Raw genomic sequence first — 16,846 nt, 5'->3', positions numbered from 1 at the left:
GGAGAAGAAGAAGAAGAAACAGAGCAATTCCTAATCCGGGCCCTAATAACAATAATAAAATCAAGAGCCAGATCACGTAAACTAACTATTGTAATATCAGCGTCAGGTAAGATTACTCATGTTCATTTATGCACTCAATTACGTAATGTTTTAATTACAGATGTACCTTTTTGAAACTTAAACAAGGGTTTACTACAAATAAATAATAATAATAAATATAGATGCAAGCAGCGATGGCGGGCCCAGCCCATCAGTGCAAACGCCACCCCGGTGGCATCAGGAAAACTGTGCCCAGCAGGCAAATGCATTTACAGTAACCCTCTGGCAGTCTGGTTTTAAGGGATACGACAATTAAAGGGTTAATTCAACCCATCAAGACTGTGAAAGACACACATAGAACAATATATTAAACTTTAGTAAAACTTATTAATAAGGTTTCAGTTATTAACATTAACTGTATTAATTAACATGAACAATAATTATATAGCATTTCTTAATGTCAGTTAATATTCTAAACTTAAACATTAAATACAATTGTTTTATCTCTTAACATTAGTTAATGCACTGTGAACTTACATCAACAAACATTAATAGATTCTGTGAAAATATATTGTTCATTGTTAGTTCATGTTAGTTAATGCATTTACTAATGTTTACAAATGAGAAAAGTGTTACCAAAACCTTTAATGATTTACACTGCGTACATAATTATTAGGCAAGTTAGGCAAATTTTTTTCCAAGCACATTTTACCAGTTCCAAACCACATCAATCTTTATAACTACTATTAATTTTGTATTTAATCATTTATGAGTGATATATAATTGTTTATGGAGGCTGGAAGAGAAAATCTCCTTATATTCAGGTGTGCAGAATTATTAGGCAATTTTCTTTTACAGATGAAATAAGCCAAAAAAAAAAAAAAAAAAAAAAAGAGGTTTAACAAAAAATTGTTAAATCCCCATGAGAAATATTCAAAACTAATGCAATACAGAAATTGCAAAGTTAAGGCATGACCATTGGACAAAAAATGCTCACAATGACAGCTTGGATAAGAAAAGAAAAATGTTAACTGCAAAAGAATTAAGAATTAATGTGAAGATTAATTTTTAGTCAATTCTGCAAGACACAGTTTTCAGGATAGGAGATGGAATAAAAATTAGCTCCTAAAACTTACTGCCAGATTCTGGAAGATAAATTCTTCAAACAAGAGGATGTGGTGCTGGTCCTTCAAGAGTCACTCAAAACTTATCTGTCCATAAAGCCTATAAAAATTAATATACAGTCTTAATATACAGTATTTCACAATACTTCAGCATGTTATTCTAATTAAGTGAGGGTCATTTTTTAGGATTTTTTATTACCCAAGCAAAGTCTCTCAGAACCTGACACCTTGTAATTCTGGAGACTCTAGGAAAGTTGCAGTTCTGGAAAATGGTGGTGCTGGAGACTAAATGCTTCCTGAGGGTTTCACTCCTAATTCTTCACAATAATTCTTATAATTCACAATAATTCTCTAATAATTATTTTGCAGTTAACGTTTGTCTTTTCCTGTCTGCCATTTTTTTGGGGGTTTTTTTCTGACCCCGCTGACCCAGTGAGCATTTTGCTGTTCAGTTGTAATGTCTTAACTTTGCAATTTCTGTATTGCATTAGTTTTTTATATTTCTCATGGGGATTTAATAATTTTTGACTTTTCAGTCTGAGTTAAACCTCTTTTTTAGCTCATTTTATCAGTAAAAGAAAACATGCCTAATAATTCAGCACGCCTGAATATAAGGAGTTTTTACTTCCAGCCGTCATGGACAATTATATATCACTCATAAATGATTACATACAAAATGAATAGCAGTTATTAAGATTAATGTGGTTTGGAATTGGTAAAATGTGCTTGGAAAAAAAAAATGCTTGAATGTTTGAATACTTTCCGTACCCACTGTATATTGTGGCATCAGGAGAACAGTGCACAGTGGGCACATACATTAACAGTAACCCTCTGGCAGGCTGGTTTGATAGGATACAGCAATTAAAGGGTTAATCCAAACATCAAGATTACACAACAATATATAAAACTTTGGTAACATTTTACAATAAGGTTTCAGTTATTAATGTTAACTATATTAATTAACACGAAAAATAATTATATAGCATTTATTAATATTACTTTATAATATTGAGTTTTATCTGTTAACATTAGTTAATACAATGTGAATTAACATGAAAATTTTATTAACTAACATCAACAACCAATTATAAATGCTGTAAAAATATATTGTTCATTTATAGTTTTTGTCAGTTAATGCATTTACTAATGTTAACAAATGATACATTATTGTAAAGTTCTATTAAAACCTTTAATGATTTATAAGCATTTTTAATGATTTTATTGATTTATAAACATTTGTGAAAATTTTTTGCCTGCATTACAGCTTAGTCTTAATCTGTTACCTGAACTGTTTTACTGTTACTTTTAAACCATCAAACGTTTAAACAGACACCCCCCCCCCACCCACCCACACTTAGCACACACACTCACCCATCTCCTCACACAACACACACACACACACACACATACACATACACATACACATACACGTCTATGTTACTAAGAGGAGACTGTCACTCTACACTGACCAAGAGGGGACCAGTGTTTCTGGTCATTTTGGAGAAACAAAAATGACATACAAATGTTTATTTTAAGAACTTTTTTCATAATGTAACTGGAAGGAAATAAAAAAAATAAAAAAAACATGCCAAGTGGGGACCTGAAGTTCTGAGCGACATCTACCTATCCAACAGGGGACCTCCACAGACTGCAATGCAACTGTGTGTGGAAACACAAGGGCAATTGTACCAAGTGTTTCTTCACAATCTAACTTTATTTAAATGCAACTCTACACATAAAAACATTCACACTTTATCACCATTGAATAAATATTCTGATAGAAATCCAAAATGCTTAATAAATTAGTATAACCCGCAGATATTGTCTGGGCTTGACACAAATACAAATACACATCTCAACGTATTATTGCAATCAAAACACATTACTGGGAAGCTCCTATCGAGATGATACTTTTATCAGACAGACAGACAGACAGACAGATAGACAGACAGATAGATAGACAGATAGATAGATAGATAGATAGATAGATAGATAGATAGATAGATAGATAGATAGATAGATAGATAGATAGATAGATAGATAGATGGAATAGTGCTAATGTTCACACAAAATAGATAGATAGAATAGTGCTAACGTTCATCAAAACACTTAGGTCCCCTGTTAGATGGTAAACTGCGAAGTGTCTTTGGTTGCTTTGACATTTCTTGACAATTTCATGTTGATTTTGAAAACGTTTAATTGACTTAGTTACTAAATTAATGTTACAATCAACATATTTTGTAACATTGTATTATCAACATTGCCATTGCATTCAGAGATAGTGAAAATGTGAAAAAGTGTTAAATGTAAAGTTAACCAAACTGGCATCGCACTTCACCATCTAACAGGGGACCAGTGTGCTTTAGTTTAGTGAAATCACTACTTCATGCACAGACCTGTTGCTGTGTACGACTAGCATGTACAGTTTAGCCTGTGTGGAAATGGCAATGCAATAGTGAACAAAGTGGTGACCTAAACATGGAAACATCTAAATGAACTGATTTTGTTCAAGTGAAAAAATATTATTTAACATCACTGAACCTAACTTACACACAGTCGCGGATTAGTGCACAATTTTTTTGTTACTCTAAATTTTCTTGAGCGCGAACAACAAAAACCCTCATTGGCCCATAAGAAACATCAGAGGAGGATTTAATAGGTTTTGTAGTTGTCTATAGCTCTGCATCTTGCTTTAAAAAATTGGTGTCTATTTGCACTTTGAATATAGAGAGAGCACTTACTGTTGCAGTTAATACAACTATTTTCTGTTATTTATTTTGTTTTTATTTCTGTTCAATTTGTTGTGAAAGTTGTGGCCTAATGGTCAGAGAGTTTGACTCCTAACCCTAAGGTTGTGGGTTTGAGTCTCGGGCTGGCAATACCACGACAGAGGTGCCCTTGAGCAAGGCACCGAACCCCCAACTGCTCCCTGGGCACCGCAGCATAAATGGCTGCCCACTGCTCTGTGTGTGTTCACTGCTTTGGATTGGGTTAAATGCAGAGCACGAATTCTGAGTATGGGTCACCATACTTGCAATGTACAGTTTACATTTACATTTAGCATATTCTGACTATTTCTGAATTTAATGGCAATGTTGATAATAATGGAGCCTCTAAATTAAGGGCTGCATTGAAAATGTTCAATGTATTAAACGACTAAGTGTTATTATTTAACAAATTAACGACTAAAGTGTTATTATTTAACAAATTAACTCTTCACTGTTAAAGTATTGACCTGCAGTTGTTACCTTAAAGAGCTGTTTCTGCTTGTTTTGCTGGTGTAAACTGAAGTGTGTAAGTTTGGTTCAGTGATGTTAAATAACTTAAATGCCCTTATTTTACTTAGTAGTGGCTTTATCTAAGCCCTGTCTGTGAAACCAGGCCTAAGTGTTTTTTAACGACTAAAGTGCCAATGTTAAAAAGTATTTTATACATGCAATTTTCCTTTTGCTTCACAGTTCACTGTTGTTCCTCAAATAAATATCTAAAGTGCTCTTAATAAAGTGCACTTAAACCCGTTATATTTTGAATTTTATAAAAAATATACACGTGTTTGGTTGCTTTCTTTCCCCATAGATATCACCAATATATTATATTATATATATATATATATATATATATATATATATATATGTGCGTGTGTAGATGTACTAAAAATTTGTCCTAAGGTATTTAGCATTTAGAGTGAAATAATAATGCTAATAATTCAGACATTATTTTGCCTCATTGTAATCCGGTCCTCCTGGATGTTTGAGAATAGGTATGTTTTAAGAGTTTAGGAGTTTAAAAGACTGTTTAATGTTCAATCTCCTCTAAAGCATCAGAGCCTCTCTGGAACAGCAGGCATTCAGACAACAGAGGAGTGTAAACAACATGTGTGAATTGGCCCTTACAGTTCCTGCTCCGGCCTACAGGGGCGCTGCTGAGAATGAGATTAAACACACACACATGTCCATGTCCCCACTTGGTCAAAATTATAAAAACTTCACCAGAGGCTTTTTTACTTGATTTTAGCATGATTTAAGGCATGACCAAAAATCCATATTCAAATCAAAATAGCTGACTTCCTGTTGGTCGTAGCTGATGACTGTTAATTAGAAAGTTGTCCGTCTTGATAAGAACAATTTATTTACCGAGTCTGTAGCTAAAACTAACCCCTCAAGTTTTTACAAAAGGTGGTGCTATAGAGTGCCTCCTCCACGCTCTTTTATGAGCTTTTGCCAGTGTCTATCTATCATTAATACTGATATGTGTTTTGAGTTTCATGAAATTCTGAGCATGTTATCTGCCTCTAAATCACCAGAAAAGAATGTTCAAGTTTGACATGTTGCCATGGCAACAATATTATAGATATAAATATCCCCTCAACAGTTTTATATCGGCCGTATTTTGACATTATTCTGATGATGTTTGAAGCAAATAGAGTAAAAATAAGATGCTGAATTCAAAGCATTTTGAAAATGACACACTTCCTGCTGCCAGTTGGTGGCACTATAACTTTGGCTCCTAATAGTCAAATCTATGCAATCGGCATCATACAACGAATAAACCCCTGACGTTTGATCAAAATCAGAAAATGTATGTGGACATTATTAGACACTTCCTGTTTCTCATTTCTCGCCATAAATTCATCGCCTTGCCACGGGCAAACCATTTGAGATATCAAAAATCTCTTCGCAATTTAGCATCCCCAATGTCTTGAGATCATGTTCACCGAGTTTGGTGGTGAACGGGTGGAAATCCTCAGAGAAGTATATCGAATTTCAGAGCATGCGCTTTTTAAACAGGCCTAAATAGCCAACTTCCTTTTGGGCGGAGCCTATGACATGAAGCGTGAAAGTTGTTCGGCTCAATGAGATCTTTTTGTGTACCAAGTGTAGTAAATTAAGCTCAAAAGGGAAATGTATATAAATAATTACAATTAATTATGATTAATTACAATTATTTATATGAGATGCCAGTAGTAATTGTAGCAGAATTAAATTGCCATCAACTAATCTGTTCGTCCAGCGAACCCTTAGCGCAATTTCATATCAACTCTAAGAAAGGATATTTCCGTGGCCACAGAAAATACTTTCATACAGTATTAATGCATTAGATCAAAATCGGAATCGTAAAGGGACATTGATTTGCCAGGCAGGATCAGTAACTCATGTAATTTGTGCACAAGATTTTTATTAACGAAACACTAATGCAAGATAGTCTAATAAACAAACAAACATACATACATACAATCACTCATACAGGGGAAAGGGCAAATGAGATTTGATGGATGATACCATCAGGAAAACCAGAGAATGAAGCTATGAAAAGAGTCAGTTAACCACCTGAGTAAAACCATCAGCGCCGTTTATAACGGGGTCTATAGCTTATACTAAACTGTTTTGTTTAGTTAAATCTACTATACTTGCATTTCCTTGGCCTGGAATGAGCGTCTGGATGCAAAGTCTTGATGGTTTGGAGGTTCGGTGGTGTAGGAGTCGCCATCACATTCTTCTAGTTTTGAATAGTGATGAATTCCAAAGTTGTCCTGACTCGATGGTGATTGGGAGTTTCTTCCCAGTGGAAAGTGACAAGAGCTAAAAGAGACATCAGCTGAGATCCTAAGATCTTTGGTGTATGGAAAATTCAAGGCACGAGGCCTGGCGTAGACTTAGGGCTCCAAGAGAATTCTAGCTCACATACCTCTCACAGAAGAAAGGAAAGCAGATCGAAGAAAGAGGGCGGAACTGCGTGTGGGCCTTTTTTTAAGTCTAAGATGGTTCAAAGCGGGAGTTTGGAAATACTGGGGAGTTATACAACCCTTTGTGTGAAAACCTGGTAATTTGCATATGTAACTGGATCAGAAGTTGATATACAAACTAGTAAGGATTCTTAGAACACTAATATGTTGCATAGGTATCAACATACTGTATAATATACACTCTCGTTTAGATCATCAGAAGATGAATTAATAGATACTAAACATGGTAAGATTACATGAACGAGTGGTTCATAAAACCAGCATAGCCAGCAAGCACCAGCAAGCGTGCATAAAAGTGACGTGACGTGACATTCAGCCAAGTATGGTGACCCATACTCAGAATTCGTGCTCTGCATTTAACCCATCCGAAGTGCACACACACAGAGCAGTGAACACACACACACACCGTGAACACACACCCGGAGCAGTGGGCAGCCATTTTATGCTGCGGCGCCCGGGGAGCAGTTGGGGGTTCGATGCCTTGCTCAAGGGCACCTAAGTCATGGTATTGAAGGTGGAGAGAGAACTGTACATGCACTCCCCTCACCCACAATTCCTGCCGGCCCGAGACTCGAACTCACAACCCTTCGATTGGGAGTCCGACTCTCTAACCATTAGGCCATGACTTCCCACTTTTAATCTTTTAAAACAGGATACAAGACAAAAATACAATATACAAGAACAGTAACAACACACACAATGACCTGAAATATATATGTGTTCATTCAAAGAAAGGTTTTTCTATGAATTAATTAGAGAAGAGTCCATTTTTATAGCAGTATGTTTCAGAGAGAACTTAGTAGGAGGAAGATCCTCTCCACATATTTTTAGGCTGTAAAAGTTATATGGTCTGGCTGAGGTGTCATGGTTGCCATGGTAACCAGGGGTCTGGAGTCATTCGCAGACATCCTGGCACCTAGTATGTTTATTGGCTGAGGGGTCTCTGATCATTTGTTGATCTAATGAATTATTGATTTGTTAAATCAACTGAAAAATGGTGTGTCTGATTGGTCCAGACACTACACGAGTTTCATATGAATAGATGCAAGTTTGTGTGAGCTATACACCACGTTTTCAGACTGTGTTCCAGTGGATGCTGTAGAGCCCCTGTGCCACACCAGGGTCCCAGCCTCTGTGGTGTCCTAATGGCCACAGATTCCAACATGTGTGCCATTTTTCAAGAGTTTTTGAGCATGTTAAGGCCCCCACAAAGCCCAATATAGTAGAAAAAAAAAAGAATCCTAAGGAAATCAATAGGGCTCTGCGCCTTAGTGGCTTGGGCCCTAATAAAAATAGTTACCACACATTAACATGGTTTTGCTATACTAGCCATTTAGCTTCACCATGGTATTTGTGTGATAATACTAATGGTAATCAATCCGAATGACTCTAAGCAATGCACGCATGCAGAGTGCGTGATCTCTGTGATGCACAGATGTACAAAACAGACCCTCCTACCTCTGTAATAAACACAGAGATGTTAGTCCCGTCTGAATTGCTACATGAAAATCGCAGACGTCAGGTGGTAAGAATCAAAACTCAAACGTAGTTTAGAACACTTAGTCCTGACCGAATTGGGCTTAAGTCATTATAATAAGTAATAATATCCCCACTGGATGCATCAAATGCCTCGTTTGTAATGGGTTATATTGGTTTTGTCTCGCCATGCTGGGAGACGGCATGACAGTATGTTAAGGGGCGTAACATTTCCATCACAATGCACTGGATAGCTGGCCAATCAGCGTACACCTAGCTTTTCAGAATGATGAACTTTGAAAAAATCGATGCGTTCCAGAAAGGCGGGGCATAGAGGAGCAACAATAATGTACATTGTTGAAAATAATGTGTTTTTTAAACCTTGAACCACATAAACACATTGCATTACACCAAATACACAACATAATGTTCTTTTTAGCAACGCCATATGAGCCCTTTAATATAACCTCACCCATTCCATGTTTGGTATCTATAAGTTCGTATTTTGATGATCTAAATGAGAGTATATATTATATGTTGATACCCATGCAACATGTAAGTGTTCTTAGAATCTTTAATAGTTTTTGCATCAGCACCCAATCCAGTTACATATACAAAATACCATGCTTGAAGTCATAAACTTCGTGACTTAAAAAAAAGTCACCATTGGCTCTTTGACTCCCCGGAGGTGTGACCTTCACAGAAGTTAAAAGGCCTCTCATCAGTGACCCGCCTTTCAGTTGCTTTTTGACTCTGTCTCTTCTCTCATCAACTTCCCATCTTCCGCTTCTGGTCCCGAGGCAGGCCAGCCAAGCCTGGCAGGTCTCGACTACAGCCATGTCTTCACTTTCCAGTTTGAGTTTCTGATTCTGTCACTGCTTGTAAATCAATGTCCCATTTACGATCCTGTCTTGTAAAATGCTCTCATGCATTAATACTGTAAGAAATTATTTTCTGTGGCCATGAAAATAAAATTTCTTAGAGCTGATATGCAACTACACTGAATTTTTGCTGGACGAACAGATTGGTTGATTGTAATATGAATTCTGGTACAGTACTACTGGCGGCTGATATAAACAATTACAATTAATTTTAATTAATTTTAATTAATTGTAGCTATTTATATACATTTCCCTTTTGAGCTAATTTGCTACATATGGTACAGTGCTTGCCTGTGAGCACATCTGTCATTCTACATCAAGACTGGCAGAAAAAATAAAGTCCTACAAGGCATACTATATCTGACATGATATAAACAAGACAGACGAATTATATTAACTTGAAATTTGTAAAATAATAAATCATTACAGTAGGCTTACACTAGTGAATTGGAGTAAGGCAAGAACACAGTTTTGAAAACTGTTTTTATCTAGACGCAATAATGGAATTTTCATTATAGCCAGAGAGACAGAGAGAGATTTGAGTGCAAGAGAGGAAGAGGTACAGGACATTAAGGAAGGGAAGCAGGAAATGGTTTGAGTTGAGCAGCTAGACACATATTTTTAATAGTAAACAGATTCAGCAAAATGTGTATCAAGCATATTTGTGGGATGACGTAAGCATATTTTTGTGATGCGCAATAAGAAGTAAAATCTCACTCTGTGAAAGATACAAGTGTCCATCATCTTGTCCCTTCGTCTCCTGACTGGCTAGCTGTTGATTGGCTGTTTCCAAACGATCTGAAAAACACATGAATAAAAAAAGATCTGCCACAGGACCCAAGAACAGCTAAAATAAACTGAATCAACAAACAAACAAATAAATCAAACAAAAATGCAACTATATTATGCTATAACTTCCAACTCACAAAGTTCAGCGATAAAAATTTGATCCATTTTGAATAAAATGCAGTTTCTTAAAGCATGGGCATTTTAAACAACCTCACCTCTCAAGTCTCGGTTAAAATCATGAAGACGCCTGATCTCTGCCTCTAGTTTATTCCTCATGGTTTTTTCCAGAGCATCCCGTTTGGATGAGCTCTTCACTAAACTCTCATATGTCTCTGACAGGTGCACAGTCTCCGCCTCCAACTGGATATACAGCATAAAATCCACACAATAGTATGAGCATGCCAGTGTTCTCCTGTCAGTGTGCTGTATTGCAATCATACTGGGCAATCATATTAGTTTGTATTATAAGAGCACTTTAGACAGTAAATAGCCTGTAATAATTAGAAGTTTTGATGATCAGAAACACAAATTCTGTTTCTTCTTTGCTTCTAATATTATAAGATAGACAGACAGATGGACACACAAACAAAGTACCCGCTGTAATTTGCTGGCCTTCTCATTTTGCTTGTGAAGTTCTTGTCTAAGTCTTTGGTTCTCTTCTTTTAGGATCTCCAGCATCTGCTTGCCATGGCTTACCATGGCAAATGTTTCCCCCGGGAAAGGCTGTCCAAAAGGGCCCACACAAGAAAACAGCCCCTGAGTCACAGATCCAGTCTGAGCTGGGGGAAATACCAGGGACTGAGATAGGGATATTGCCTGATACTGTGGCTGAGAAGCCTGTGAGGGCAGGATACAAGTCTCAGAAGTCATGGGACTGGTCTGTGTTTGGTGCTGTGATGTAGTCAAAGGGCACTGTCTAAAATACAGAAAGACAGTGAGTGAAACAGGTGAAAAGTGTAAATTTTTTTAATTTAAAACAGTTCAATAGACAGGAGTTAATTTAATGCAGAGACAACTATAAATAAGTCACTGGTATGTTGGCTTACAGCATAGACACTGAGCCACCATAAAAACATTGTTTTGTTTTAATGGCCCAACATGTTAGTGTTTGGCTCAGCCAATGACGTAATAATCCTGTACCCGTAATAACCTTTTTAGGGGAATTTGGAAAGCATTATTTTTGTAGTTCCAATTGGTGCTGCTAATAGTACAGGTATTACACATTTCACCTTTGAGTTTCTGTTACCATTACCTTGCTATACTTCTAAGTGGCACTGTCTCTAACATGGCTGCCGTCAAGGTATCACTGTTGAAGTGACCATGTTCCAGAGAGTCCGAGTTGGAGTGTATTGTGGGCGAAAGCATAGTCTGTACCTTGAACTTAGAGGGATATTCTGGGGGAGGACCTATATGATCCAATGTCCACTGTGGCGGGTTTAAGGGTGGTGGTGGAAGTTGTAGAATACTCATGGAGGTCTTACTAGTTAGTGAGAGAGAATCTGCTGTATTATCAGCCCCACAAAGAGTAATGTCTCCTGTGCAAGGTGAATTGGATGGTCCTACACATTGCTTAGCTTCACTGCATTCTAGACTGAGTTGCATGATCCTTTCACTTAGAGAGTGAACATGACCCTGTTTCAACTCTGCCAGACCTTCATCACAAATAAATGTACCACCAGTGCCTCCTTGCTGGACCGAAGATTGACCCTCCAAAAGGGCCTTCATGGGAACTGCTGAGAGAGAGGTGTAAGAAGATGAAAGAGAAGGAGGGTAAGAGAGTGAGTGTGTGTTAGAAAGTGATGGTAGACAGGAATGTGAGCTTGCGGGACTGTCAGACATTGTAGACTGCTGTATCTGCTGAACCTGGTTTTGTTGCTGCTGAGTTTGGTGGGCAATATTTTTATGGCCCTCCTTGTGAAAGTCCTGGTCCTGATTTTGTTGAAAATTGTTTAAAAGGTCATCTGGATTTTGAAGACTCTGGTGGTTGTGGCCAGGAATTTGGGACTGAGGGTCCATCGGACTTTGCTGTCCTCTGTAAAGCTGAGACTGGATTTTAGCCTCCTCGTACGATGGAAGTTCCAGGGTGTCAAACCCAGACAAAATCTGGGCCGCTTGGACTGCTCTACCTGCACCTTGGCTCATACCACCAGCTTTTTCCATGGAGCTGCTGTCCACTTGATGCTCCTGACCTTGAGGTTCCTGTCGAGACTGCGACTGCAGGGGCATAAGCTGATATGAATGGGCTACTTGACCCTCCTTTTGAAAGAGTAGGTTTTCTGTAGACGTGAGTTTGTTTGGCATCTGAGAACTGTCATTTTCTACCCCTCCTCTGATTCCAGCTGTTCCATATTTGAGATGTTTTTGCTTAAACCTATGAAGCACGGTTCCAGATGTACTCTCCTCAGAACCATGCATGTCTGCTGCTGCAGTGGTAGGCAAAAGGTAGCCAGGATATGTTTCAGATGAATTGGATTATGTTATCTGCAAAAGGAATAGAGACAAATTACTCTTCCAATACTGCTACAAAAAAAAAAAAAAAAAAAAAAATCAAGAATAACATGTGACAAATGATCAAGATTTACTTCTAAGATAATATATTTAAAAGAAATTGATCGTGCTTGTAGACAGGGACATGACTAGGCCCTGGCAACTGTGCTATAGTCCTGCATGTTTTTTTTAATACAACTTTCAAAACATTTTCAAACAATTTCAAATTTCAAAACATTTTAGTATGCAGCAGTTCATTGTACTGGTATTATATATAATATACTGTTTTTTTGTTTGTTTGTTTGTTTGTTTTTGCACATAATATCAGTTCCATTTAGATCCATATCATCCTGAAGATCCCTTTTGTGCTGAAATAGTTCTTTCTGTTAGTGTTTAGAGTTTTTTATTCCCACCTTTTTGTTTTTCAAATCTACAACTGTCAAAGCCATCTTATTACTGATTTTCTAGAGCTCAACCATCCAACTACACAGACTGTCAGCACACACTCAGCAGGTAAATTATTTAATTCTCAAAATGTTTGTAAATTTTAACTTTCGAATTGTAACTGACCAGTCGTGTCTTTTTCTCTTATTTTAATAAAACACAACCCCACAACCCTGATTATCTACAGAGAGAAGCTGTCACTTAAAATATACACATAATGATGGAAATGAAGATCATAGAGGATTGTGAAGATTTTTCAGTGATCTCTCTTTCACTGTCATTGCATCTTTTTTTGTTTCTGTTTATGTATTTATTCATGTTCAATGCCAGTTATCATGTATTCAGCTAATAACTGTTGTTAGGGCACTGTCATTTGTGCTACAATTTCAATAAAATGTCAATAAAAATAAAAGTACCAAATTGACCATGGCTTGCTATTTTTTATGCAATAACCCTAATAGAGGCTACAATATACTATAAGACAAAGCAAACAGAGGGGTACAAACAATAATAATAAAATAATAATAATGAAAATGTTATGCATGTTAGAGATTTAATTTAAAATGATTAGAGCTTAATTAGATACTTCTTTAAGAACTTACATACATTTGTGCTTATTTGACACAGGATATGGATTTGTCACCCAATGATGACATCAACACCTGCATTCTATATATATATATATTTCCATTGCCACAAGACCTACCTACCATATTGTTAGAGGAGTAGAAACAAAGTGATAGCTTCTTTGAGGTTTTGTGTTTTTGAACATCTGTGCAATGGTATCATTATTATTTTTGGCTATTTCACAGAACCAATTCATTGTGTATTTGAAGACAGCCAGCAAGTGGTGTGTGGAACATTCAAAATGTGCTTGTTTCCGTTCAGCTCCCCAAAATACTGTGCATGAATGGAGGAACAAGACCAAGCCCAAGTTACTGAAGGCTGGATTACAGGAATGATGCTCTGGAACCCTCCAGTTTTGTTTTTACTCAGATACAAACATGGGTTGCTGAATATTAAACATACAATTTAAAAAGAGATTTACATTTAGCAGACACTTTTATCCAAAGTGAGTTACAGTGCATTCAGGCTAACATTTTTTACCTAATATGCTTTCCCTGGGAATTGAACCCACATCCTTTTGGGCTGCTAACGCAATGCTCTACCACTGAGCCACAGATTTCGAATTATTGAATTATTAAAATATTAAACAGTAATTTTCGCTCTTTTGTTTCTGGAAATAATCCAGTAATGTTTGTAAATACAGTTAGAACTGTTTGGGAAGGAAGTGTTATAACATTTTATTGTTATTCTTTTTTTCATATTATTATTATTATTATTATTATTATTATTATTATTATTATTATTATTATTATTGAATCATGTCGTCATGATTCACCTTGAATGTCCTAAGTATGGAGCCCGAGAAGTCACCTGTAGGAGAAAAAAAATCAATCCGTGTCGACGGTTTTGCAATCCGTCCCCTCAGTTTACAAACCGTACTCACAAATTCTTAAACTGTTCCTTGGTTTAACAAATCGTGTCCACGGATTAACAATCCGTACCCACGAATTTCCAATCCTTGCACTCAGATTTTGTAAACCATACCTTCAGTTTTTGAATCCGTACCCACAAATTTATAATCTGTGCACACGCAGATTATAAATTTGTGATTATAAATCTGAGTGCACGGATTGGAAATTTGTGGGTACGGTTTGCTAATCCGTGGGCAGGATTTGTTAAACCGAGGGAACAGTTTAAGAATTTGTGAGCACGGTTTATAAACTGAGGGCACGGATTGCAAAACTGTCGCCACGGAATGTATTTTTTTCTCCTACAGGTGACGTCCCGGGCTCCGTACTACGGGGTAAGTAAATTAGCAAATTTTCATTTTTGTCTGAACTAACCCTTTAAGCATTTAAAGCGGCAGAAAACATAACTCCAGTGCATTTATAATAACAGTATCTTTACAGTTTTTGTTCTTAGAGTGAACAGGCTTTAAGCACATTTATTAAACATTAAACACAACCAGATATTTTAGAATGTAATGTGTGCTTTAGATCGCTTTAAATCTTTATATTTTTAAAACAGTGTTGTCTTAACATCTAAAGAGTGTTGTCTTAACATCTAAACAAATTAAGTGGTATTATTATAATATTAACTTTATTAACTTTTTTTTATTACAGCATTTAATTTAACTAAATTATCTTGAATACATTTGCTTACATCAACAAAATATTCAGGTCAGATAGAAATACCTGACATCTGCACATTTTTCACAGTATATTCATAGCATCAAAAAATAAAAATAAATAAATAAATAAATAAAAACCTTATGAATATGAATAATCAACAACACAACACACGCGAAAGGACTAGAGGAACAGGGAAACTTACCCGAGAAACCAAAAATAGAACCACCAGATGAATTTACGCATTACGTAGATGGCTATCAGCCCTCATTTAGAATCATATATAACATATATAGAAGTTAATGCAAATAGTTTATGCTGTCAGACATGAAAAGCTTTAAACTGATACTTTATTAAGTTATCCTTTTCATTTGAAAAATAAACGTTCAGTAAAGAAACCCTGGTTGGCACATGTAGATTTTTAAACTCCAGCTGAAAGCTGGTAAACATGAGTCATGCACGTTACATTGATTACATCATCCGATACATTTGAATCCATTATGGAAATTGCGAAAAACACGAGAATGACGTTAGCAAAGTTATACATGCCATATTTACCCAGCGAGATCCTGACACTGATCAGTCTGTCAGAGGGGAGAGTTTTGTAAGTGAATTTCCCGGGACTCTCTTTAGCTGATTGGAACTCTGCTTAACACGGTTGACTGACTCGCAACAAACATTTCCATTCACTGTGGTATGGCAGGAATGTGTGTGCCAGGACCGCTAGGCAACATGCGCTCCTGGGTCCTAGCACCAGTTTGGGGTCTGTGGAGACGCGCGGACATGAATATTTTTACTACGGAGCCCTGCACGTCATTGTAGGAGAAAAAAATAAATCCGTGGCGACGGTCTTGCAATCCGTCCCCTCAGTTTATAAAACGGTGCTCAACGAATTCTTAAACTGTTCTTTTTAAAGACTCGGTTTAACAAATCGTGCCCACGGATAAATAAACCGTACCCCACGAATTTCCAATCCGTGCGCTCAGATTTTGTAAACCGTACCTTCGGTTTTTGAATCTGTACCCACGAATTCATAATCCGTGCGCACGCTTTTGCAATCCTTTCCCTCGGATTTGAAAACTCACGGATTTGTGGCTCCACCCCCACCGGCAGATTCAATTCTGTTTATTAAACATTATTTTTCATAGTATCCTATGAGACCATGATCCGCACTGACAAAATAATCTTCTTTTTAGCGTTTATTTTACATTAATCACCAATAGGATAAGACACCGCCGTCTGTGTTTTATAGCCTAATATAAACGCTAAAAAGAAGAATAGGAAATTCCCTGAATTTTCTAAAAAAAAAAAAAATAAAGAAATAAAATAAAAAGCAATGTTATAATAGGCCTAATTATTTAATAATAAAAATTAACAGTGAAGCGTGCATCTAACTCTGGGGGAAAAGCTAGTATAATAAAATCACCAAAATAAGTCTTCATGTTAAGAAAGAATACAAACACAATTCCAAAACTTTAAAAGCTTATTTAAAAAATAAACATTCATTAATTATTTTATGACAAACATTTTTACTGTCTTAAGTGCACTCAATTTATTTAGCCTATAAATTAAAATAATACTAAGAAAAATAACTATTTTTTTATTATTATTATTACATATTGTTATACAGGTTATGCATAAGAAACTTTTATCCAAAACGACTTACAA

At 36.4% G+C, this 16,846-nt stretch overlaps 1 protein-coding gene across 3 annotated transcripts; it reads right to left on the bottom strand.

Annotated features, from left to right (window-relative positions):
* Positions 1-1,157: 1,157 nt before the first annotated feature.
* Positions 1,158-15,957, bottom strand: amotl1 (angiomotin like 1). 3 transcript variants are annotated; one of them, XM_042754418.1, is made up of 6 exons: positions 15,737-15,957; positions 11,305-12,533; positions 10,647-10,968; positions 10,268-10,412; positions 9,981-10,061; positions 1,158-1,263 (listed from the first exon to the last, which is right to left on the bottom strand). In XM_042754418.1, the coding sequence occupies exons 2-6, from the start codon at positions 12,465-12,467 to the stop codon at positions 1,247-1,249; spliced, it is 1,728 nt and encodes a 575-aa protein (XP_042610352.1). In that variant the 5' UTR covers positions 12,468-12,533; positions 15,737-15,957; the 3' UTR covers positions 1,158-1,246. The 3 variants fall into 3 exon arrangements, with proteins under 3 accessions (XP_042610352.1, XP_042610353.1, XP_042610351.1); XM_042754419.1 differs by lacking the exon at positions 1,158-1,263 and adding an exon at positions 7,586-9,288; XM_042754417.1 differs by lacking the exon at positions 1,158-1,263 and having other exon boundaries at positions 9,345-10,061.
* Between the last annotated feature and the right edge of the window lie 889 nt (positions 15,958-16,846).

This window comes from Cyprinus carpio, unplaced genomic scaffold (genome assembly GCF_018340385.1).
Source record: "Cyprinus carpio isolate SPL01 unplaced genomic scaffold, ASM1834038v1 S000006514, whole genome shotgun sequence".
NCBI classification, from domain to species: Eukaryota; Metazoa; Chordata; class Actinopteri; order Cypriniformes; family Cyprinidae; genus Cyprinus; species Cyprinus carpio.
Note: the sequence above shows the minus strand (reverse complement) of the source record. Positions and strands in the feature narration are given on the sequence as shown.

Excerpts from the sequence above, each read along its gene's own strand:
- amotl1 (XM_042754417.1), bottom strand. The coding sequence starts at position 12,467 with ATGCATGGTTCTGAGGAGAGTACATCTGGAACCGTGCTTCATAGGTTT. Across the intron at positions 10,969-11,304 it reads CCACTTAGAAGTATAGCAAG|ACAGTGCCCTTTGACTACAT; the intron begins GTAATGGTAACA and ends TCTGTATTTTAG. Across the intron at positions 10,413-10,646 it reads AGGCCAGCAAATTACAGCGG|TTGGAGGCGGAGACTGTGCA; the intron begins GTACTTTGTTTG and ends CTGTATATCCAG.